At 48.9% G+C, this 24,017-nt stretch overlaps 1 protein-coding gene across 3 annotated transcripts in view; it reads left to right on the forward strand.

The window, feature by feature from the left end:
• Nucleotides 1–23,067, forward strand: part of Syt2 (synaptotagmin 2) — a 113,604-nt gene extending 90,537 nt beyond the window's left edge. For all 3 annotated transcript variants that reach the window (XM_041648029.1, XM_041648030.1, XM_041648028.1), the window contains exons 2-9: nt 8,961–9,155; nt 12,087–12,253; nt 13,575–13,694; nt 14,000–14,167; nt 14,430–14,597; nt 15,956–16,073; nt 16,883–17,016; nt 17,666–23,067. In XM_041648029.1, the coding sequence (XP_041503963.1) occupies nt 8,978–9,155; nt 12,087–12,253; nt 13,575–13,694; nt 14,000–14,167; nt 14,430–14,597; nt 15,956–16,073; nt 16,883–17,016; nt 17,666–17,872 (1,260 nt within the window). In that variant the 5' untranslated portion in view covers nt 8,961–8,977 and the 3' untranslated portion in view covers nt 17,873–23,067. The remainder of the gene's footprint in view (nt 1–8,960; nt 9,156–12,086; nt 12,254–13,574; nt 13,695–13,999; nt 14,168–14,429; nt 14,598–15,955; nt 16,074–16,882; nt 17,017–17,665) is intronic.
• Nucleotides 23,068–24,017: the final 950 nt, after the last annotated feature.

Here is a 24,017-nt window from a genome sequence, read left to right on the forward strand (position 1 = left end):
ATGAACATAAAGTTAAATAAGTCATTTTAGAAAAAAAAAAGATTTAATAACAGCTATTTTTGTTACATTTGGAGTGAGTGTACCTAGGTTTTAATTCACTGCTGACGTGGGCTGTACTGCCTATAATTCTTATTGTGAAAAGGGTGATTTTTCATAAAGATCTTTGATAAACATTTTGCGTATGTCACAGCCATAGTGGAAACCTTACACCTCTCACTTGTATAATAAGAACATTCCTGAAAATGGAAAGTGTGGGGGCACATGCCACCTTTAATCCTAGCACGAGGAGACAGAGGCAGGAGGATCTGTCTGAGTTCAAGGCCAGCTGGTCAGTTTAGTGAGTTCTAGGCCAGCTAAGGCTATATCTTGAGCTTCTGTCCGGAAAAAAAGGGGTATTCTTGATAAATAAATCCACAACAATTAATCTAATAAAATAATTTTAAATATATGTTATTTAGATGTATTTTCATTAACACAAAACATTTTTATTGTCTATTATGTTTTGTTATTCATGGCTATTTTTTTTAAAATTCCAGAGAAGTTTGTATTTGGGCCTTAAGCTTTTGAAAATTACACAAGTTTAGAGACATAGCATCTGAATACCACTGTAATACACATGAATATTCTATCAGACCCTAAAAAATTAACATCAACTTAAACTTTCTTATATTCAACAAGATAATGGCTGGTTGCCAATTTTTATTAGATCAGTTGGTTATAGCATTTTTATTTATGTCTATCTAGGTGTAGCTGAAATTCAAAATGCACATCAAAGGAAAACTATATCACAACTCAGGCCATACTAAATATGTACTGGGCCTCTGAAGTAAAATTCTAGTTGGACTTCCTTTCACTCCCTTCTTCTGATCCATGGGAATGCAGGACGTAGTGCTGATCATGACACAACAGATCACTTTCTTTTCGTAACCACTACAAAAATTTAAGTGGGGGGTGGTGGTGGCATTACCCCCGTGGAACAGATCTTGCTCCATTACCTTAATAACACTGGCCCAGTATCTGTCCAGCAGAACCCATTGTGAAATAGTACAAGGTGCTCAGCCTTTCACTGATTACAGGCAAGTGTTACAGTAGCCTAGCCATAAGGAAGGGGAGTTACATCACAGTACAAAATACAGTATAAAAGCGTTATTTAACATTCCACACCGAATATTACTGATGCCTTCAAACAATTGTTTTGATGTTAGCCACTTAAACAAATACATCACTAAGGTAAACAATATAAACAAACCAAAACCCTGTATGGTTAAATACAATTTCCATGGTACAAAACCAAAGCCTGGAGATGTTTGTACAGATTGCTTTTTACACAGTGTCTTAAATTGTGAAATATTTACAACATTAAGGAGGAAATACATTGTGGTGCAGAGTAGAATTATCTGAAATGATTAATATAAAACCTCAGTCTGTCTACATGAGGCGCTGCTGAAGCAAGTGGCATTAGCCGTGAGGTCCTTTGGTAGAAGGCCCATTGCTTGAAGAACCACATAGCTGCTGTGGCTTTCACATGCTTCTTATTAGGGCTGGCAAAGCTGGGCTGGTACGCGCTTCCATTACTAATACCTAGTCAAGGAAAACATACAATTGGATTGGTAAGGGCTTCCACTTCTCAATACCCTAAAGAGAAAATGTTTGCGATGATCTGGGCCACTATCATGGACCAGGAGAAATTCAGGTGGTGGCCAGCTTCTCTTATTACAGATGCTATCAAGGCAGACACAGGATGTTTGCCTGATAAGTCTTCCATTGCAGCAGAGAAGTTCCCAGACCTCTTCTGTGCTCTCTCTCCTACTGCAATGAGACCTTTCGGGTCTGTCTTAAAATCTATGAGGATGGATTCCTTATTCCTTTCTTTGTTTTTTCCGAACCCTTCTTCTCTCCAGCCCATTTTTCTCATCAAGACAGCACCCATTTCTCTAGTTACTGGGGCTGCTCTTAAGAATATTCATGGCGGGGCTGGAGAGATGGCTCAGAGGTTAAGGGCACTGACTGCTCTTCCTGAGGTCCTGAGTTCAATTCCCAGCAACCACATGGTGGCTCACAATCATCTGTAATGAGATCTGGTGCCCTCTCTGGCGAGTAGGCATATATGAAGACAGAACACTGTATACATAATAAATAAAAATCTTAAAAAAAAGAATATTCATGGCTATTTTAAAAAGTGAAATAGAATTAGTTTCTTTTAGAAACTTCGTTGAAGGAAAGCTATCAAACTCTGTGTCTCTAACGTGAAATTTCATGGAACTCTTATGACATTAATGAATATTATTTTATATTAGGAAGTAACATTTTAAAGTCTTCTGAGAGACTGGCTAATATCAGGGATAGAGGACTTGCTGCCAAGCCTGAGTTATGCCTGGAGCACACAAAGTGGAAGGAGAGAACTGACTGTTGCAAGTTCTCCTCTGACCTCCACATGTGCGCTGTGACACAAGCACACACACACACACACACACACACACACACACACATGCACACACACAAGCACACACATGCACACGCACACACACACACACACACATGCACACACACAAGCACACACACACACACATGCACACGCACACACACACACGCACACACACACACACACATGCACACAACACACACACACACACATGCACACAACACAAATAAATAAATAAATAAATAAATGCTACATTTTTAAAAGTTTTATGAAACATTCAGTAGTCCCAAAGACACCATGTTAGTATGTTCTAAGAAATAAGAGTGGCTAGGCTTCCAAGTCAGGGTGCATCTATCAGGTTCCTCATGCCGTCCATAAACACTCATATTCATACATGGACACACACACAGGTGTAAAATAGGCATGCCAAAAGAGGAAATAAAAAGTAAATTTACTGCACACTTTGGAGAATGAGGGGAAGAACCTGAAGGAGCCACAGGTTTTGCTCCCCAGTTAAGTTGGGGGTTCTGAGACAGTGTCATGTGGACAGTCACGTGGAACACACACGTGAACACACATGACACAGCTGTGTTAGTGAAGTAAGGGTGGGAAAGAAGCTAACTCTTGGGGCGTCACTAACTCTGCCTTTTGTTTTCTGTCCTTGTGTTCCATCTGGCACCTTCAGTCCTGCCCACGTGGTTGTCCCATCGGGGTCCCTTCCTTTAGGCCCCAGTGTGAACAGCAAGATCTTGGAAGTATCCAAAAGCTGAATTTGTGGGTCTGAGGGTAAAGTTCTTGGGTTAAAATATTCGTTTGGGTTGGTGAGGTCTAGCAATAGTCTTTGGGAGAGAGAGAGAGAGAGAGAGGAGAGAGAGAGAGAGAGAGAGAGAGCGCAATAGGCCTGGTGTGGGGAAAGCTGTGGAAGGCAGCTTGCTGTGACGTGGAGACAGGAAGTCTGGGTCTCTGGATGTCCCCACGAGGCCAGAGCTACAATACGGACTTAGGCATGGCAATTAGTATGTGCTGGTTCTCAGTCATGCTCTGGAGACTTGTTAGGGAGGCACCCCGACTTTTCTTGTATTGCTGAAGGCCTGTGACTGAAAAAGGAACATGTGTTCTAACTGTACACAGTGTCAGGAACCCCCCTACGGGGACTGTTGTAGTGAAGAGATGGGCGACAGTGCCACCTCTGTGTGTCCCTCAGAGGTCCTCCCTCCTTTCAGGTATGACAGAGTGAGCATGGTTATGGAGGTGGCCTGGGCTCCTCAGAGCGGGAGAAGACAGCACCTGAGTCCTCTGGCCCACTGCTTCTGTTTGAAAAGTGGGGTTTGGACCCTAACGGGATACGTGTAGGCTACCAGAGGTTACCCTTTCCTTTGCATCACCTCCTATGCTGGTAGAGAGCTGTGGGAAGCACATCCTATCGTTCCAGTTTGTTCTTACCGAATTGGTCCTGCTGCAGGATGATACTATAGTTTATTTCCCTGTCTTTATCTGAATTTCCCTATCACCGGCTTTTGGTTGGGTCTGAGCTCTTCCCCTGCAGGGTCTGAACCCATTGCTCACATTGTCTCTCCCAGAACTGAGTCCTATGGTCTAGTCCCCTGCTGTGCTGTCCTTCAGATGATTTCTTTTATCTTGATGAATTAAGAAAATTCTCAAAAAAAAAAAAAAAGCTGGGTAGTGGCGCACACCTTTAATCCCATTACTGGAGAGGCAGAGGCAGGTGCATCTCTCTGAGTCTAAGGCCAGCTTGGTCTACAGAACGAGTTTCAGGAATGGCTCCATAGCTATTGAGAAACCCTGTCTTGAAAAAACAAAAAACAAAATAAAAATAAATAATTCTCTGAAGAAGTGAGGTAGCAACCAGTAAGATTCACCTACTGGACTGCCATATCAGAGAAGAGACGGAGTTATATGAACAGCATTGGCCTTTTTATTTGGTTTTAAATTGTCATTGAAGTTAAAACTGCAAATGGGTGGTTTCCCCACCTCCTTTGGACCTCACATCTTGTCACTGGGAACATTATCTCCATATTATTGGGGAAGAACTATCTGTAGTAAGGGGACACAGAGAAACTGGGAGTCTCTAGGGAATAATGAAGCATAACAGTCTCCTGGGAGTCAGCATGAGAAGCCAGCTAGCTTTAGGACCCTGAGGAGACAGAGTCAGTGCAGGTCTCTGGGGAATTAGCTCTGTGGGAAAAGGATTTGGCCAGAGCCACTGCAGTGTCTGTCCAGTCTGCCCAGTCTGTCCGTCCGTTCATAGCCCTGCCCGCCAGTCCTATCATCTTGGTGGGTGCTGGGGAAGGTCGAAGGAAGGAAGACTAGAAGGGTCTGAGTGGCTACCAACACAGGAGACCACAAGTGTGTCATGGTCTTTATTATTGCCAGCATAGCTGTCCCGTATCTGGCCATCCATTGGTCAGCTCCATGAATTTCCCAGATTCAGCCAAACTCCTCTAGGTAGTCAGCGGCCAGTGTGTGTGTTGCTGCCTTGACTTACATCCCAGGAGGTGGAAGAGGAAGACCAAGCACATCATCAGCCCTTGGTGGCCATACTGGCTGTGGAAAAAAGACAGCGAGGGAGGGGCGCCCCATGCTACCCTCTGTGGGAGCTTGTCTGCTTTTAAGCAGTCGGGATGAAAGGGGGAAGCAAAGAAGGAAGGCCGAAATAAAGAAATCGCACAGATCTTACCTCCTGGCTGGTTTGCCAGGAGTTTCAGGAGCAGCTCTGAGTTCAGGGTGTACCTGCTGAGATTTCCAGACTCTTGCATCCAGAAGAATAAATTGGACCAGGGACACATAGTAATAGAAATAGAGCTGGTTTATCAAACAAGGAAAAAGGCCCTCCTGAGGGTGGGAATTCATGCTCAGAAGTCCAGCACCATGGAGTTCTGATCCTTTTAGGGTGTTTACATGGCACCCGCCTTTCCTGTATTTGTATATCGTGGGCATTTTTCAACATGCTATGTTTGTTACATGCGGCCACATGGTGCTTCTTGGTGTGTCAAATGGACACCTACATGATCCTCATGAGTTTGGACCCCTTCCTTCTACCCCTACCCTGTCTGTCTGTCTGTCTGTCTCTGTCTCTCTCTCTCTGTGTATCTCTGTCTCTCTCCCTCTCTGTGTGTGTCTTTGTCTCTCTCTGTCTCTCTCTCTCACACACACACACACACCACACCACCACCACTCGAAACAGGTGTAGACCTTAATACAAGAACCACATTTACATTTGGAAATCTTAGATAAGTCTAATCTTGGTGACACGGCTGTGTGACTGATTCTTAGACACACAATAGAAAATATAAGGAATCAAAGAAAGAGACTTCATCAGAATTAGAAACCTTTATGTTTTAAAGGACATCACCCAGAAGTAGAAAGACAGCCCTACGGTTAAAGAATTGTTTTACAAATGATGTGTTAGACACTCCCCTGTCCCCACTGGAGTGGGCAGGAAATGCAACCTGACAGGCTATCGCTTCCTCTCTGAGGAGAAGCTGCAATCCTGAATATGTAAATTACATAACTCAACAAGAAAAAGACAAGAAAAAGTCAATTTAAAAGTGGCAAAGGGGCTGGCAAGATGGCTTGATAGGTAGAGGTGCTTGCTGCCAAGTCCGACAGCCCAGTTCCCATACGGGGACTCCAGGACCCATATGGTGAAAGGAGAATAGACTCCTCAAGTCGTCCGCTGGTCTCCAAACTTACACTGTGGCACACATGCACCCCCGAAATAAAAACATATTCGTTTTTGGTTGGTAAAGGAGTTGAATATGTTCCTAAGGAACCACTGTGGTTCCTAGCCCTTCAGAACCACAGCGAGGAACCACCTCCACCCTCATAGACACTGTAACCAGGGAAAGCTTGTGGCCTATGGACATTGTGGATGGGAAGACACACTCATGCCATCACCCTGGAAGAGAGTTTGGTGACCCCTTAAAATACCAAACATAGTTCCTACACCACCTGGTAATTTCTATCCTAACTGTAGCCGAGATAGGTGAAAACATATGTGGATATTCATAATAAAACCCCAAAGCAAATTTATTCATAAATTGATGAATAGATAAATAAAAATGTGTTGTTTATATAGTAGAATATCATTTAGCAGTAAGAAGCAATAGAGAACTGATACGGGCTGGGCGGTGGTGGTGTACACTTTAATCCCAGCACTCAGGAGGCAGAGGCAGGCGGATCTCTGTGATTCTGAGGCCAGCCTGGTCTAAAGAGTGAGTTCCAGGACAGCCAAGGCTGTTACACAAAGAAAAACCCTGTCTTAAAAACCAGAACAAACGAACAAACAGCACAATGATACAGGCTACAGTCGGGACAAAACTTACCGCACTAAAGGAAAGAAGCCAGTCACGTGCACATGCCAGTGCACCCCTATACCAGCACGTGGGAGACTGAGGCGGTAGGATTGTGAGTTCAAGACCAGCCTAGGCTGTGTAGTGAGACTGTCTCAAAAGCAAACACCGGATGTCAGCAATGTGCGTTTTAGAGATGTGCACGTGACACAGGAGAGCTAACATCAGCACAGCACAGCACAGTACAGGCCCGGTCCTGTCGGGACATGAGCTGAAGAGACATACACCCTTCAAAGAAGAACAGTGTGAGAGAGGCCAGGGTAGAGTCTGGAAGCTTGTGAGAGCATAGCTTTAAATGAAGACCAGAGTTTATGCTCATCTTGTTATAGGAATCTATGTATATGTATGTATGTGCTTATAATTACACATATACACACAGTATATATAGCACAACACATATATGCATGTGTGGTTATATAATATGTGTATATACTATATATACACGTGTGTGTGTTTGTGTGTCTGTATGTAGTGGTGCTGAGGACAGAACCTAGGCCAGCACATGCTAAGTAGGAACTACCATTTAATTATCCCCCAGCCACGGAGCAGTGGAAACTCTATCAGCACTGGAATGAAAACATTACAGTACTATTATGTGCAGTAGGATACTATTTAACCACTTAGTGATGAAGACAAAATGTCAGGAAAAAGATAAGTAAAGCAGAGTGTCAACTTACATATGGTGTGGTCTAGATATAAGACAAGATGTGTACTGGCCTCAAGTGTGCCGAGTGCCTTAGCTCTCTGGTTGATGGATCGTGGGGTTGTTGTCCCCCTCATGTCTCTGCCTCTGTCTTTGTTCCCCATATCCTTAGGTTTTCCTATATCCAGTGGGTGTCACCTCTTTGCTTTAGGGCTGCTGGGAGGAGCAGGACTGAAGATGTGGATCTGAAAGGGTGGGAAAGACCCTGAGCAAGTGCTGGAGGCCAGTACAGATGGAGGCCAGTAGAGATGCTGGGGGCTATAACAGATGATGGAGGCCAAGTACAGATGATGGAGACCAGAACAGATGATGGAGGCCAGAACAGATGATGGAGGCCAGAACAGATGAGGGAGGCCAGAATAGATGATGGAGGCCAAGTACAAATGAGGGAGGCCAGAACAGATGATGGAGGCCAAGTACAGATGAGGGAGGCCAGAACAGATGATGGAGGCCAGTACAGATGAGGGAGGCCAGAACAGATGATGGAGGCCAGTACAGATGATGGAGGCCAAGTACAGATGATGGAGGCCAGTACAGATGCTGGAGGCCAGAACAGATGATGGAGGCCAGAACAGATGATGGAGGCCAGTACAGATGATGGAGGCCAGTATAGATGATGGGGGCCAGAATAGATGATGGAGGCCAGAACAGATGATGGAGGCCAGAACAGATGATGGAGGCCAGTACAGATGATGGAGGCCAGTATAGATGATGGGGGCCAGAATAGATGATGGAGGCCAGAACAGATGATGGAGGCCAGAATAAATGATGGAGGCCAGTACAGATGATGGAGGCCAGAACAGATGATGGAAGCCAGTAGAGATGGAGGCCAGTACAGATGCTGGGGGCCAGTAGAGATGATGGAGGCCAGTACAGATGATGGGGCCAGTACAGATGCGGGGGGCCAGTAGAGATGGAGGCCAGTATAGAACGTGAAGAGGCTGGGGGTGTCCCTGTGTCATGGAGACAGGCAGAGTGCAGGCTGAGCCATTCTGTGGAAGTCAGGGAGCACAGAGGCTGAAGCTTACCCCACTGAGAGCCTTGCTTCTTCCTGGAGCTGTGGGAGGTTAGATGCAGATTCCTGCATTCCTTGATGGAAATGACACAGGAAAGCAGGCTATAGGCTTGGGAGCCAGGCAGATTCTGTCAGGCTGGAAGTGGCCTCAGGATGGTTTAACTCTTAAGCCTGTTTCCCCAACTGTTAAATAAGAAGAATGTAAGAAACAAAACAAAACAAAAACAAAAAAGCCACCTTATATTGTTGTTTGGATTTGGTAGCTCGCGTGTAGCGGGTACCCCTCACAGCCTCCGGCATGCCTGCACTACCTTACTGAGGGCCATTGTTTCTGTACCCTTGTGCTGCAGAGGCAGAAACATCCAGAGTCTTTAGCGTGGGATTGTCTCCTGGTCCCTGGGCAGAGCTTCTGGGATGTTTATCCTGCTCTCTTCCTCTCTCCCCCAGCTGCCCCCTTTGCCACCATGAGGAACATCTTCAAGAGGAACCAGGAGCCCATTGTGGCTCCTGCCACCACCACTGCCACGATGCCTGTCAGGCCGGCCGACAACTCCACGGAGAGCACGGGCACTGGGGAGAGCCAAGAAGACATGTTCGCCAAGCTGAAGGACAAATTCTTCAACGAGATCAACAAGATCCCTTGTGAGTGGCCCTGCAGGGCTAGTACCAGGAGGCCTGTGACAGGGCTGGGCCTGAGGAGGTGGGGGGCCAGAGGGAAGGGCTGGGCTGGGCTCTTTGGATTTTTCAGGGAACCCAGGCTGAGAGTATGATCCAAAATGAATGAGGTCAGCAAAGGAACTTATTGTTACATGGTCCAGGCCTCATGGGGGTTCAACTCCAAGTACCACTTTAAAATTCCACCAAAGAATGAAAATAAAAGGTGAAAAAAATGAGCTAGGAATCATTATTCAGGTTTTCAGCAGATTTAGCAACTGCTTTATTTTGGAGTGCAGAAAATGAGGCTTCCCGAACTCCTGGCAAAGGCTCTCTGTGTGGAACCAGGTCGCCTTGGCAGGATCAGCCACACTGGTGGGAGAATATCGTGGTGGTGCTGCTGGTGGTGGTGGTGGTGGTGGTAAGGGCTCTCCATCCCCTCTGAATAAGCAAGGCCAGACTTCTAGGGGAACTAGAGCTCAGGAAACTTTGCTGCCTCTGGGTCAAGCCTCCGAGGACTGTCTCAGGGCCAGGCTCCACAAGTCTCTTTCTTCCCTTGGCTGTGATGAGGTTAACCAGTTGTGCAAAGATCAAGTAACTGAAGAACCCTGGAAATAGCCCAAACTGCTCTTCTTCCCCATGTACTCCAGGCTGCTAATCCAGCAGGCTGTGTCCACAAGGGGGCAGCTGAGAGCAAAATACTCATACCTCATGGATATGGATAAAAATGTGGGGCCGGCTAGGACCTCAAGAACTATATTGAATAGATATGGAGAGAGTGGACAACCTTGTCTTGTTCCTGATTTCAGTGGGATTGCTGGGAGTTTCTCTCCATTTAGTTTGATGTTGGCGTTGGCTTGTTGTATATAGTTCTTGAGGTCCTAGCTAGAGCAATAAGACACCAAAGGAGATCAAGGGGATACAAATCGGAAAAGAAGAAGTCAAACTTTCACTGTTTGCTGATGATATGATAGGTTACATAAGAGATCCCAAAAATTCTACCAAAGAATTTCTACAACTCATAAATACCTTCAGCAATGTAAGCAGGATACAAGATTAACTCAAAAAAATCAGTAGTCCTCCTGTACACAGATGATAAAAGGGCTGGGAAAGAAATCAGAGAAACATCACCCTTCACAATAGCCACAAATAGCATAAAATATCTCGGAGTAACTCTAACCAAACAAATGGAAGACCTGTATGATAAAAACTTTAAATCTTTGAAGAAAGAAATTGAAGAAGACACCAGAAAGTGGAAAGATCTCCCATGCTCTTGGGTAAGTAGAATTAACATAGTAAAAATGGCAATCTTACCAAAAGCAGTCTACAGATTCAATGCAATGCCCATCAAAATCCTAACAAAATTCTTCACAGATCTCGAAAGAATGGTATTCAACTTCATATGAAAAAGCAAAAAACCCAGGATAACCACAACAATCCTGTACAATAAAAGAACTTCTGGAGGCATCACAATCCATGACTTCAAACTCTACTACAGAGCTACAGTACTGAAAACAGCCTGGTATTGGCATAAAAACAGACAGGAGGACCAATAGAACTGAACCAAAGACCCGAATGTTAATTCACACACCTTCGAACACCTGATTTTTGACAAAGAAGCAAAAAATATAAAATGGAAAAAAGAAAGCATATTTAACAAGTGGTGCTGGCATAACTGGATATCAACATGTAGAAGAATGAAAATAAATTCATATCTATCACCATGTACAAAACTCAAGTCCAAATGGATCAAAGATCTCAACATAAAGCCAGCCACACTGAATCTTATAGAAGAGAAAGTGGGAAATACACTGAACGCATTGGCACAGGAGACCACTTCCTAAATATAACCCCAGTAACACAGACACTGAGAAAAACAATAAATGGGACCTCCTGAAACTCAGAAGCTTCTGTAAAGCAAAGGACATGTCAACAAGACAAAACAACAGCCTACAGAATGGGAAAAGATCTTCATTAACCCCATATCAGACAGAGGTCTGATCTCCAAAATATACAAAGAACTCAAGAAATTTGTCACCAAAAGAACAAATAACACCCCCCCCCCCCATTGGGGTACAGACCTACACAGAGAATCCCCAACAGAGGAATCTAAAATGGCTGAAAGACACTTAAGGAAATGCTCAACATCCTTAGTCATCAGAGAAATGCAAATCAAAACAACTCTGAGATTCCACCTTATAAGAATGGCCAAGATCAAAAACACTTTGACAACTTATGCTGGAGAGATTGTGGGGAAAAGGGAACACTTCTGCCCTGCTGGTGAGAATGCAAGCTGGTACAACCCCTTTGGATGTCAGTGTGGTGATTAGGAAACAACCTTCCTCAAGACCCAGCAATACCACTTTTGGGTATATATCCAAAGGATGCTCAATTGTGCCACAAGGACATGTTCTCAACTATGTTCATAGCAGCATTGCTTGTCATAGCCAGAACCTGGAAACAAACTAAATGCCCCTCAACTGAAGAATGGATAAGGAAAATGTGGTACATTTACACAATGGAGTACTACACAGTAGAAAGAAAAACGACATCTTGAATTTTGCAGGCAAATGAATGGAGCTAGAAAGCATAAAGCAAAGAAAACCAGGCCACAATTCACAATCCCAGAGAAACTAGACAGCAATGAGGACTCTAAGAGAGACTTTTGTAGATCTAATCTACATGGGTAGTAGAAAAAGACAAGATCTCCTAAGTAAATTGGAAGCATGGGGATCTTGGAAGAGGGTTGAAGGGAAGTGGGGAGTCAAGGAGGGGAACAGAGAAAAATGTAGAGTTCAATAAAAATCAATAAAAAATGTGGGGCTGGAGAATGGGGGAGTCACAGTCCCAACCCACTGCTTGGGATGAGGGCGCTTGCGAGGCGCAGTGTGTTGATACTGGGGCTCTCTGTGTGGGCAGTGCCACCCTGGGCTCTGATCGCCATGGCTGTGGTTGCTGGTCTCCTGCTGCTCACCTGCTGCTTCTGCATCTGCAAGAAATGCTGCTGCAAGAAGAAGAAGAACAAGAAGGAGAAGGGCAAGGGCATGAAGAACGCCATGAACATGAAGGACATGAAAGGGGGCCAGGTAGGCTGCTGGGGAGGAGCAGGGAGGGGCCCTGCCTGGCTTTCCCGGTCCTGAAAGGTGAGGTGTGGCTGCCACAGCCAAACCCTCCTCTTCTGTATGAGCTGTTCTCTCTGCACACTCCACACATGTGCACACTTTCCACACAGGTCACAGTGGCGACGGTCACACCTAGAGTATCAGGTCAGCCACCTCAAGCTGGAGGGCAGGGACTTAAGTCCGAGTCAGCATGAGCTAGCCCACCCTCGAAAAAGCAGAAGAAGGGGAACAATGTATGGACTCCCAAGGAGGCCACTGGAGCTAAGTGTTTGACATCCATGATGACCCCCAGGAAGATGCCATTAGGTTGCCAAAGTTTCCTGCCAGGAGGGACTGAAGGACAGATACATCTGACTGGGTGGGGGTGGGGCTCGGGGTGGGGAGTGGAGGTTCGAAGGCACCAAGATGGAACCACACGAATCCATCACTCTCAGATAAGGAGGCACTGACCCAGCCTGTTGGTATTGGTTCCAGTAGGCCCCTTGGCATATCAGTCTCTCCTCTAAGTTTAGAGCCAGGTGTTTCCTGGTCCTCTGTTGTTCGTTTGGGGAACAACTGGGAGGGTCTTTCTCAAGGCATCATAGTGAAGGCTGGAAGAAGGGACTGGCCTCAAAGCGCAGCCAAGGGTCATGATGGCCTTCGAGTGCTTCTGTGTCTGTATGTCTAGGTGGGCCTCAAAGGAGCGTACAGTGTGTGTGTGTGTGTGTGTGTGTGTGCGTGCACATGGATGGTGTATATGCATGCACATCTTTGTGTCAGTGTGTATATGCATGCATGCGTGTGTATGTGCATGCATGTATGTATGCGTGTGTGTATGTGTGCAACATGTGTGCACGTAACTCAGGCTGATCTCATCAAGGAGCCATGACTCCAGGCTGGCTTCAGCTGAAGGATTTGCTCTTAAATCGCTCCCTTCTCTTTCCGCTTCTCTGGACTCGCCCTGCTCCTGGCTGCCTGGACTGCAATCCTGGTATGTCTCGCCCAGGTTGGGTAAATCCGAGCAAAAGACTGATGGGGTTTAAGGAAAGTGATCGCCCTGCTTCAAGAAGCTATCCTGCCCGTGGCACAGTGCCCGACCCCACAGGGAGGAGAGATGTCATGTCTTCCAAGTGTGGGCTGGGGGTTCCCTGATGAGCCGCTCTCCCATGTCATGCTGGTTCCTAGGGTCTGCCTTGTACCGGGGCTCTCCCGACAGCGCAGTTCCCCCCACAACGGCTCTGAGTCAGAGTTTGTAAAGGTGGCTGCTGCCTTCCCATAAGCCCTTTCTCCCCGCCCGCAGCTCTAGGATGATGACGATGCAGAGACGGGCCTGACAGAAGGAGAAGGTGAAGGCGAGGAGGAGAAGGAGCCAGAGAACCTGGGCAAACTGCAGTTTTCTCTGGACTATGATTTCCAAGCCAACCAGGTGTGTGGGGCTGGGCAACGGGGATAGGGCGTGGACAGAAGTGACTCCCTAGAGGCAGGTAGGCCTTGCCTTTCTGCGGAGTGGGACAGTTGGAAGCTACAGGGCATACATAGCCTTTGGCTTTGATGTCAGTTTCCTCTGGGGAAGGTTTCAGGTGAACGCTGCTATTAATTTACTTGCTGAGCTTGGCCTGGCCCCCTTCCCAGACCCCCGCTGGGGTGGGGGTGGGGGTGGGGGTGGGGGCTGCAGGAGACCATCTGGGGCTGGATGAGCAGCCCAGAGACTGAGACATCCTTTCTCCACAGCTCACCGTGGGTGTCCTGCAAGCGGCTGAACTGCCTGCCCTGGACATGGGTGGCACTTCAGACCCCTATGTCAAAGTCTTCCTCCTCCCAGACAAGAAGAAGAAATATGAGACCAAGGTGCACCGGAAGACACTGAACCCCGCCTTCAACGAGACCTTCACTTTCAAGGTGATGGAAATTGGAAGGGAGACTCCGGCTCCCCCTCTGCCCCCCAGGTTCTGCATACCTTTCCCTGGTCCACAGCCATGGCTGGAGCGTTGGGACCTGCTCAGAGTGGCGCAGTAGCCTCTTCCCATCTCACACATTGGTTTCCACAGTCTGCCTGGTGCCTGTGGGCAGTACAGGGCCAAGCCTGGGCTCTTCCTGCAGCATCCCCCCTAGAAGTGATCAAGCCACTTTGGCCCCCTCTGACCCTGTCTGTGCCCTGCAGGTGCCGTACCAGGAGTTAGGAGGCAAAACCCTGGTGATGGCCATCTATGACTTCGACCGCTTCTCTAAACATGACATCATCGGAGAGGTGAAGGTGCCCATGAACACCGTGGACCTCGGCCAGCCCATTGAGGAGTGGAGAGATCTACAAGGCGGGGAGAAGGAAGAGGTAAGAGTGGAGAGGCCTGGCCTCTCAGTGCTCATGTAGGCTTGTTCCTCCATGTGTATGTTAGGAAGAGCGGAGGTTTAGAGTTAGGTCTGCTGATGGAAGAGTCCAGCTCCCCACTGCCTGGCTGTTGACCCAGGGCAAGCTGCTGCCCTCCTCATCCTCCTTCTCTTCCTCCTTCCTCCTCCTGCTCCTCCTCCTCTTTTTCCTCCTCCTCCTCTTTTTCCTCCTCCTCCTCTTCCTTCTTTTTTTATCCTCCTCCTTTCAGGGGAGGGTTCTTGAGTAGCTATCCTAGAACTTGTTCTGTAGATCAGGCTGACCTTGAACTCATAGAGATCCTCTTACCTCTGCCTCCCAAATGCTGGAATTAAAGGTGTGCACCACCACCACCAAGCTTTGTGGCCTTGCCACCTTCATTTAGAGGCTTCTAGCTGGAAATTAACCGCCCATGCAAAGTGCCTTCCTTGTGCAGTGCCTGGTGTCTGCCAAGCAAGCTATGGGATAAGGATGGCATCATTACTGTTCCTTTCGAGTCCCACTGTCAATCAGATTCTATGCCACAGTTTACCCACAAGGAAAGCCGGCCTTGATTCTATGTGATTCTCAGTGTGTGGTTTGTCTTCGCGTGTTTCAGCCAGGCTCCTGAAGTGGCCTGCCCGGTGCTCAGTGGAGGAGTAGGGATGAAGGTGCAGGCCTTCTTCTATAGCTGGGGCCTGCTCTGTTGCCAGAGTTGAAGGCCTATGCACCTGAAGGAAGACATGTGTGATTGGTTGGTCTTACCTTCACCCTGGTGGCCTCACCCTGGTGGCCCCACCCCTGAGAAACTGGGGCTAGCTGAGGCCTTCTAAGGGTCAGGAGTCCTGAGCCCTCTCTGTCCAGTACTACACGGCTGTCTGACTTTCTGAGTTTCTTGCTGGTTACACAGTGTCCTTGCCTTGTCCACACAATAATAAATAATAAAGCAAAGGAAAGTACTTTAAAACCCACACATCACTCTGTGAGCCCAGTGGCTGATGGGAAAGGATGGCAGCAGGCACGAGCCACCAGGGAAGAAGCTCCCGAAACCACTTGGCCACCTAGCACCTGCTCCTGGTGCCCTTCTCAGCCCAGCTTGGTGGGGACCTGAGCCCACCCTACATCTGCCAGGTCTGCCAGGTCCCTCCTCTATAGCCTGTTCTCTGCCTTCTTGGAGGCGTCAGCTTCCTCAGACCATGGCTGGGAACCAGGACAGATGTGGGAGCTGATGACTTAGGGAGGTGGCTAGAAACCACTGCTTTGCCAATCTTCAAGATGGGGTCAGCCACACTAGAGACCACTGGGGTAGGGGAAGTGACCTAAGACCCGCTAATTTCCCTGGACAGCCGGAGAAGCTGGGTGACATCTGTACCTCCTTGCGCTATGTGCCCACTGCCGGGAAACTCACAGTCTGTATCCTGGAGGCCAAGAACCTCAAGAAGATGGACGTGGGGGGCCTTTCAGGTACTGCAGAACCCCTGGGTGCCAGTGGGTGGCACCAGTGAGCCAGTCACTGCCCTGAGTCCCTGGAGCTGACAGTAGGAAGCGACTCGCTTGTTGTGGGGCACAGTTTCCCAATCTCACCCTTTCTTTCAGGCTGCCTGTCCATTACCCTCTGGCTATGCCCCGTGGGCCATGGAGAAGACAGAGGAATCTTTGTTTGACATAGGACTTTAGAAGGAAGCATTGGAAGTGGCAAGGCTTAGCCCAAAGTTTGCCTTTCTGCCATACCACCAGAGGAGGGGATATTTTTCCAGGAGAGGTTGTAGGCTCTGCCAGCTTTGTTCTGGAAGGGGATGCTCTGACAGTGAAGAGGGCTAGCCTGTGCCACAGGATGCGGATGGGTAAAGCCTCTACAGAGCCCCCTCAGACCATGAGCCCTGTGGCTGGGCTTTAGCTCCATCACTGACCCAGGATGTGACCTTGGGCTGGTCCTTTCCCTTCTGTGTCTGGATGGGGTGGGGTTGGGACTTGGCAGAAGTCTGCCTTGATTGTAGCACTTCCGTGTCTCCTGCCTAGCCCAGGCACTGGGCCACTTAGTCCCATGCTTCCTCACAAGTCCTTTCTTAAGCTCAGAAGTTCCCCTGATTCATGTACTAGGGATGGTCCTTAACACCTTTCCCACCCTTGAACGAGATGACTTCCTGTCCCATCTCTGGGCTTTCCAAGGGGCTGGTGCCAGCAGGGTGGAGGCCTGTCCGATCCCAAAGTGGCCTGGGGACACCGGGAAGATGGTCAGGGCTTAGAAGTCTCTGTTGGGACTGTCTCTGCAGACCCCTATGTGAAAATCCACCTGATGCAGAACGGCAAGAGACTCAAGAAGAAGAAGACGACCGTGAAGAAGAAGACCCTGAACCCCTACTTCAACGAGTCCTTCAGCTTCGAGATTCCCTTTGAGCAGATCCAGGTGCTGAAGCCTCGAGGGGCCTGAGCTCTGAGCTCACTGGACAAGTGGGGGGCGGAAAGAGAGCAGCCACGGGTGGGTGATTATGGGGTGGGACCCCGGAGGGGACTTTTCTGAAGAGGAAATGGACATGAACTAACTTTTAAAAGTCATATAAGTCCTTAATGTATTTGATGAACATATATATGAACAAATATATATGGTTTTTTTAAGATAGAGTTTCTTTGTGTAGCCTTGGAGCCTATCCTGGAACTCGCTCTGTAGACAAGGCTGGCCTCGAACTCACTGAGATCCTCCAGCTTCTGCCTCCCAAGTGTTGAGGCATGCACCACCACCGCCTAGCAACTTTTATTTATTTATTTTTATTATGTGTCCACTGACTTCATTAGAGGCCACACCTGTCCTGTAAGGTCTTACAGTTCTTAGAGCATTGTGTATGCTCAAGTATACCGCTGGTAGAAAAACAGGTTGCCTTAAAAAAGAAAAGGGTTTGCCCTCCATCTCCATGTCCACTGAAACTGAACTGGAGCTGGAGCTGGAAGCCAGAAACCTGGAGGCATTTCCTTCCGTATTATTTGCAGTGTAGACAGAGATGCAGGATATCACGGCTTCCTTCTTCTCTGAATTCCTTCCTCCCTTTGCTTCCTTGCAGAAAGTCCAGGTGGTTGTCACTGTGCTAGACTACGACAAGTTGGGCAAGAACGAAGCCATTGGCAAGATCTTTGTGGGCAGCAACGCCACAGGCACGGAGCTGCGGCACTGGTCCGACATGCTGGCCAACCCTCGAAGGCCGATCGCCCAGTGGCATTCTCTTAAGCCAGAGGAGGAAGTGGATGCGCTCCTGGGGAAGAACAAGTAGGCCACAGACGCTGGGCCTCCTGCCTCTGAGGGCACTGACAAGATCCAGAGCTATCAATACCTCAGTTACGCGACCCTAGAGGTTTCTTCATTTGTTTGCAGTGTGTCCTGTTTTTCCTTCCTTTTACTCTTTCTAAAGACCAACTTCTTTTTGGTGGCTGCGTGAAGGGAGTCCCCTAAGTGGTGAAAGAGAAGCCTGGCTCTGTCTGTTTCCAGGAGCTGTCCTTGTTGCATGTCTGTCGCGGTTTCCCTCGCTCTCAGAGCTTCACACAGGCCTCGCCCCACGCGGGGCCTCGATTGGAGGAAAGTTGAAGCAGTTCCTGCTTTTCCTGGGTTTTGGACCAACCAATGGTGGCACATTCTGTTTCTCAACTGTCAAGGCAACACAAAGTCCAGCGTGTTGTGTGTGTGTGTGTGTGTGTGCGTGCGTGCGTGCGTGCGCGTGTGTCCATCCCTGCCTGCCTCTGTCTTTGAGTCTTTCTCTTCATTTCTGGAACGAGCCACGGACAGTGAAGCCATGTGAAAGGAGAAAGTCTTCAGGGACTCCAGGATGAAGAAAGCCAGCTGCCTCAGTGGGAGGCCCGGCAGCGTGTGAAGCTCTCAGAGTCCTTGGGAATGGCCATTTGGAAGGCAGCACAATGTGGTGCTGGATGTGTTCAGAACTAGGACCAAAGCCCTTGATGCCATCACAGACTTCCTCTTGTCAGTCATGGCTTCCCCCAGGAATGTGGTTTTGGGGACATTCATGGGAACAAACTCTCACCGGATTGACTGAACTCTACCCGAGATTGCCGGCCCCAGGATTGCATTCTTGTTGATAGCATCAAACGTTGAGGAGAAGCCCCGTTACTGAGAAAGCCTGAAGTTGAGCTCCTGGATCTTTGTCTCCTAAGTGGGAAGTACAAGCTTCCTTCCTCCGCAGGGCAGAGCGCAGGCAGTGCCACGGTCATTCGCATTCACGCGCCATCTTGCTTTTGCTTCTGTTCCCCTTTTTGTCTAAGTGGAAAAATACTGTCTGAAGACAAACACTCTGCACAGAGCCAGAGACCCGAGAGAGGAAGGCTTGAGTGTTTAGGTCCCTTGAGGTCCAGGTAAGGAGGTGGCAAGAAGGGGAAGCATGGATAGACAGTGAAGAGCTCACAACTCTGATTCCTGGCTCCCTGGGTCCTCAGGCCTCCGTGATGGTAGCCAGAGGGGCCCAGGCAGAGCTGTGGATAGGCCCTATCCTTCCATTTCCTAGAGGCAGGGAAATGCCAGGAAACAGGGCGTTCATTTCAAATGAGTGCTGGAGGAAACCTGCGAAGGTTTCTACCCCTGTGTTCAGTGTCCCCTTCCCTGTTCCCCACTTGTCCCCAGTATTGATAAAAGCCATATATATGTTAGTCAGGCTAGCACTGAGTACCCTTCCAACCTTCAGCCCGGGCAAAGGAGTTAATCCCCATGTAGCTAGAGGCTACCCCTTTCCCTTGGTCTTGCTTCTCTTCTCTCCTTGAATCTCTCAGGCCCTTGTTCTCTTACCACAGAAAATACACAGCTTCCTGGAAGCCCAAGGGAGGTCACAATTCAACAGCAATGTGGCAGAACTTCTGCTCTGCCCACTTTGGTCCTTCCCTCTTCTTCTAGGTCTGATGGATGGTGGTGTAGAGTTTGGCTTTGAGAACCCAGTATGAAGAAGGCACAGAGTATCCTATAGTTTTACTGAAAATGGGAGCTGTGTGGGTTTGCTTTTTTGTTTAAGTAGGGACCAAGTTAACCCCTCTACCAGAAACAGACTGTGAAGTGAGGTTTGACCTGCGTACCTTAGAGGCGCTTCTGCTGCTGGCCCTGGGTACATGGGAAGTTATGTATTTTATACACTCTCTGTATGTGCGTGTATGCTAAACACTGAGGAGGGAAGTTTCTGCTGGGATGATGGGTTGTAGACTCCTTGGGACCAGAGGTACAGAAAATTGTAGGGCAATAGGGTCCACTCCGAGTCCGGGTGGTTGAGGAGTACCAGGGTCCTGGCATGGACTTCACAATTCCTTTCCATCCTCAGAGCTGTGGAACTTTGGTGCTTTCCCAGGTCCCTTCCTGCACTGGCTCTTCTCACACACATTCCATAAACCTCATTCACAGACAACCCCCCCCCCCCCCGACCCTACCCTTCCTTCTTTCTACATTCTCCCAGCTCTCCCAACCCATCTTTCAACTTCTCGGCTTCTCTCCTGGAACCTCGTTAAGGCCTTTCATAGCCCCTAGCCCTACCGCACTGCTCACAGAGGAGGGAAGGTATGGTTTTAGTGTCCCTTGCAGATGGGCTACAGCTCTGTTCTGCAAGGGCTTTTGGACTCTGGTCATCAGTTTGGAGGCAGCATCAGTGCCGGAAGTGGCTCCTCCCCAGGCCTAGGGCCGGTCCCTCGCTAGCCACCCAAGCAGACAGCACCTGTTCAAGGGCAGGAGCTGGGCAGGAACATGTCGATACTCAAGTCTTTATGCACTGGGGGTTGATGTGACCCAAACCCAGTATAGCATTCCAAACCTTCACTGCCACGGGGGTTTATTTCTGGGGGTGTCAGGGTCCTGGGGTATCAGCATTAAGTTAAGATAGTCAATGTTTCTGGCTGGTGAAGGATTCTGGGTACTTTTGGGTTGGAAGTTTTTAACCCTAGAAACAAAGACTGAGGCCTGGGGAGTCGGAGGCTCCAAATAGCAGATGCTTGTTATGAGAAGCAAGGTGAGGCCCAACTGGAGACCCTGGTCTTCTTTCTCCTCAAGAAGCCAACACACAGTTTGTATCTCTGCAAGAGCGACTTGCAATGATTTTGCTGGCCTAAGATTTGGTGAGGGAGGTGGGAGGTCTCTCTTATAGGCCTCTTCGTAAAAGCAGCTTTATAAACATGTCTCCATGCTACACGAGAGGGTGGGTGATGCTCCCCAAGAGGAAGGAATCCCGTGTCTCTCAACTCTGTAGGAGAGCCTATCTTTGAGGGTGTACACAGCAGCAGACTCCCCAAGTTAGGAAGAGACTGGACTCCCTCCCCCACCACATCCTCTGCTTGCCCCTGCTCTGTCTCCCACCCACCGCAGGCTGGTTGGGGTCTTCTCTCAGAGCCATGGGGAGCAGGAGGTGTTCCAGAGCCCCGTAATGGCTGCCAAATTCGGGAAATACAAATACAGGATACTTGGTTAAACTTGAATTTCAGATAAATAATTTTGAAGTTATAAGTATGTCTGACGCAATATTTGGGACATACTGTACTATAAAGTGATTCATTCTTTAGTGTGAAATTTAAATTTAATTGGCTAATTCTGTATTGTGTCTGGCAATATACCCTCTGGCTACTTCATCCCTCTTTTCTCAGTCCCAGGGGCCAGAGCTGGTTACCACAGACTTGACTTAACCTGTTTTTCGAACTGCAATATTGAGAAGGGGACACTGTGACTTGAAGATATATGAATATACTTTATTTTTTAAGCAACAACAAAACAGGAAACTTCTGAAGCCATTGAGCCTCACCTGACCCCTCCATGCGCATTTAGTTCTATATTCTGAGAGAGGATGCTATCTATAAACACATGAGCAGAACTGATCGAGATGCATGCCTACAACTCTGTAAATAGCCGCATGGCAATACTGAGCGTCCCCTTGATCCCCCAACCCCAAACCCACTTTACAAAACTGGCTGCTCCTTGATTTTATGTTGTGTAAAGTCTTTGTCCTCGATCCCACCCTACATCCCCTACAGGGAATGTCCACAATGGGAGACCACATTCTGGCCCCAGTGCCAGCCTCGCCCGGGGAAGATGCTGGAGAACACGGGCCCTGTGGGCCCTGCGGCAGGTCTGCTGCAGGTCTGTCTGCAGGGTTAACCCTTGGGGCACAGTGTACTGTCTAGCCTGTGTCTGGTGTCCCGTTGCCTTTATGTTCCGTGTGTGTGGCGTGGTTCCTTTCTTCCCACTGTCTTGAATAAACTGAAAAGCCATAAAGGGGCCTCCTACTGGAGGCTGCCCTTGACTCCTCCCAGGAGCACCCCTGTCCCTCCAACTGGCTCCCCACAGAACACTTGTGAAGGGCTCACCTGTCCGTTATCCTCTCTTGTTCCCTCAGCCCTGCATCATGAGGACAGTTGGCATTTCAGGGCTTCTGGTGGGGTCCCGGGAGACGGCCCTGGCTGGCTTTCTTGGCGTAGGTCTGATGGTGGGACTCCACTCTGTCCTGGGTGTAGGCAGGGCAGTGGCGTGCTCTGTGGTTTAGATCTCTCAGAAGTCAGCAGCCCAGCCTGTAACTGGGCTTCACCGTAGCCTGGGATGAACAAGGCTAGCCCAGCCTACTTCTTTCTCCCTGAGCTGTCAGGGCCCACAGAGAGCAGTGGAGAAGTGACCAGTGGGGACAGTGGGTTAAGCTTTCCACCCACACTCCCTCTTTGGTCTGGCAGTGCCACAGAGCAGGATGCCCCTGAGAGCACGGTGGCGGGTGTGGTGATGAGGGGCGGCACTAGGCTCTGCCCCTCACATCAGCTCCCAGGGCAGCCTGAGCAGGCACAGCAAGCGGTAACAGTATGGGGAGAGAGACCTGGAGCAGCCTGGGCACCCACAGGACTCCCGAGGAGTGCAGTCATATGTTACTAACCCAGGGGACCTCAGGCCAAAGCCAGAGGCAACAAGGGGCTCTGCCATTTACAGACCATGACGCTTGAGCACACGCAAGTCCCAGGGACCTTTGTGCTACTGACATAACGGGGCAACTGGAGCAACCATTTCAGTGTAGACTGGGGTTGGCTGGAGTCCCCCCTCTCCCCACTGGGAACAGCAGCAGGAGAGTGTGGCAAGGTTGTGGGAGCAGTGTGTGGGCCTTAGCTTCACCCCAGGTTTTCTCAGCAGCCAGTAAGATAACGACCTGAAAGCCTGACCATCCTGTTTGAGTCCTGGTCAGCTAAGGACTTGATTTGCTTTCTGAAAACTCGGGGCCCGTCCAGAAACTTTTAAAACTGGGGCTGGGGCAGAACCCGAGTGTGCCCACGTCACCCCTGGAGTGCACTGGCCTCACCAGGAGCCCTCCCTGTCTTCATGAGGACACGTGTAGCCCTCCCCTCCCCTCTCTGCTTGGCACTGCTCTCTCCATTCCCTTCTGTGGACTCTGTTCTTGTCTGATCTGTCGGATTGTTATTTTGTAATGAGCTGCGTCTCCTTATTAAAGAAAAGAGCTGAAAGCAACCTGGGGGCGGGGAGCATTTCTCCTTTTTTTAGTGGGGGAGGATAGAGCTGCCCCAGTGGGGCAGCAGGGTTGGGCCGGGAGGTGAGCTGGTTTTGGGGCTCTGGCCTCTAGCCCAGCATGAACGGGTCACAACCCATTCTCTTCTGGGTTTGGGGGAAGGGCAGATGGGGTTTCTGGTGGATGGTAGGTACACAGGGCCCACCCTCCTGAGAGGACAAGGGCTGCCCCATACTGGTGAGTTCCCTCTGGGGAACCTGAGCTTAGGGGACAGCCACAGTCTGATGCTGACATCTTGGAGGCTGCTGGTCCTGGGGTGTAGATGTTTAAAAGTGGAAACTACAAAGTCTCCAGTCTTGTTTTCTAAAGAAGGCTGTCCATCTGTGACTGATGAGGCGGGGGTACCATGACCATTAAGGCTTCCGAATGCTTCTGGACAGAGTAGGGGGCAGTATGGCCAAAACCAAGAAAAGATTAGATTCTTGGTCAGGTCAAAGGATTCCGAATGCTTATGGTCAGAGTAGGGGGCAGTATGGCCAAAACTAAGAAAAGATTAAACTCTTACTTAGTTCATCAGTCTGTCGCTTGTCTCGGACCAGCATGCACTAGGCTTGTGTTCCATGTCCAGTCCAGATGGTCAGGGGGCAGTGAAGGCAGCTGGGCAGAGGGCCTGTTTGAGCTGGCAGGAGCCCAGACCTGGCTGGCTACTTCAGTCCTGGGGGCCATGGGATCCAAGACTGTGGGTGTCTTGCTCTGCTGCAGGATGGTACCCATGGCCAGTAGATGAAGCTGACTCTACAGACCTTACGCAGCCAGCAGGGGCCCCAGAGAAATGATATTTGTGGTCTAGGAAGTCCTGTGTCAATCACGCTTTGCCGCAGCTTCAAACCCCAAGGCCAGGGCTGAACTCTTCAACTATGACATCATGCCTATTTCCTCTTGCAGCCTGAGC

The sequence above is a fragment of the Microtus oregoni genome, unplaced genomic scaffold (assembly GCF_018167655.1).
Source record: "Microtus oregoni isolate MIOR12 unplaced genomic scaffold, Mior012 000003F_ref0000135, whole genome shotgun sequence".
In the NCBI taxonomy this organism is placed as follows: domain Eukaryota; kingdom Metazoa; phylum Chordata; class Mammalia; order Rodentia; family Cricetidae; genus Microtus; species Microtus oregoni.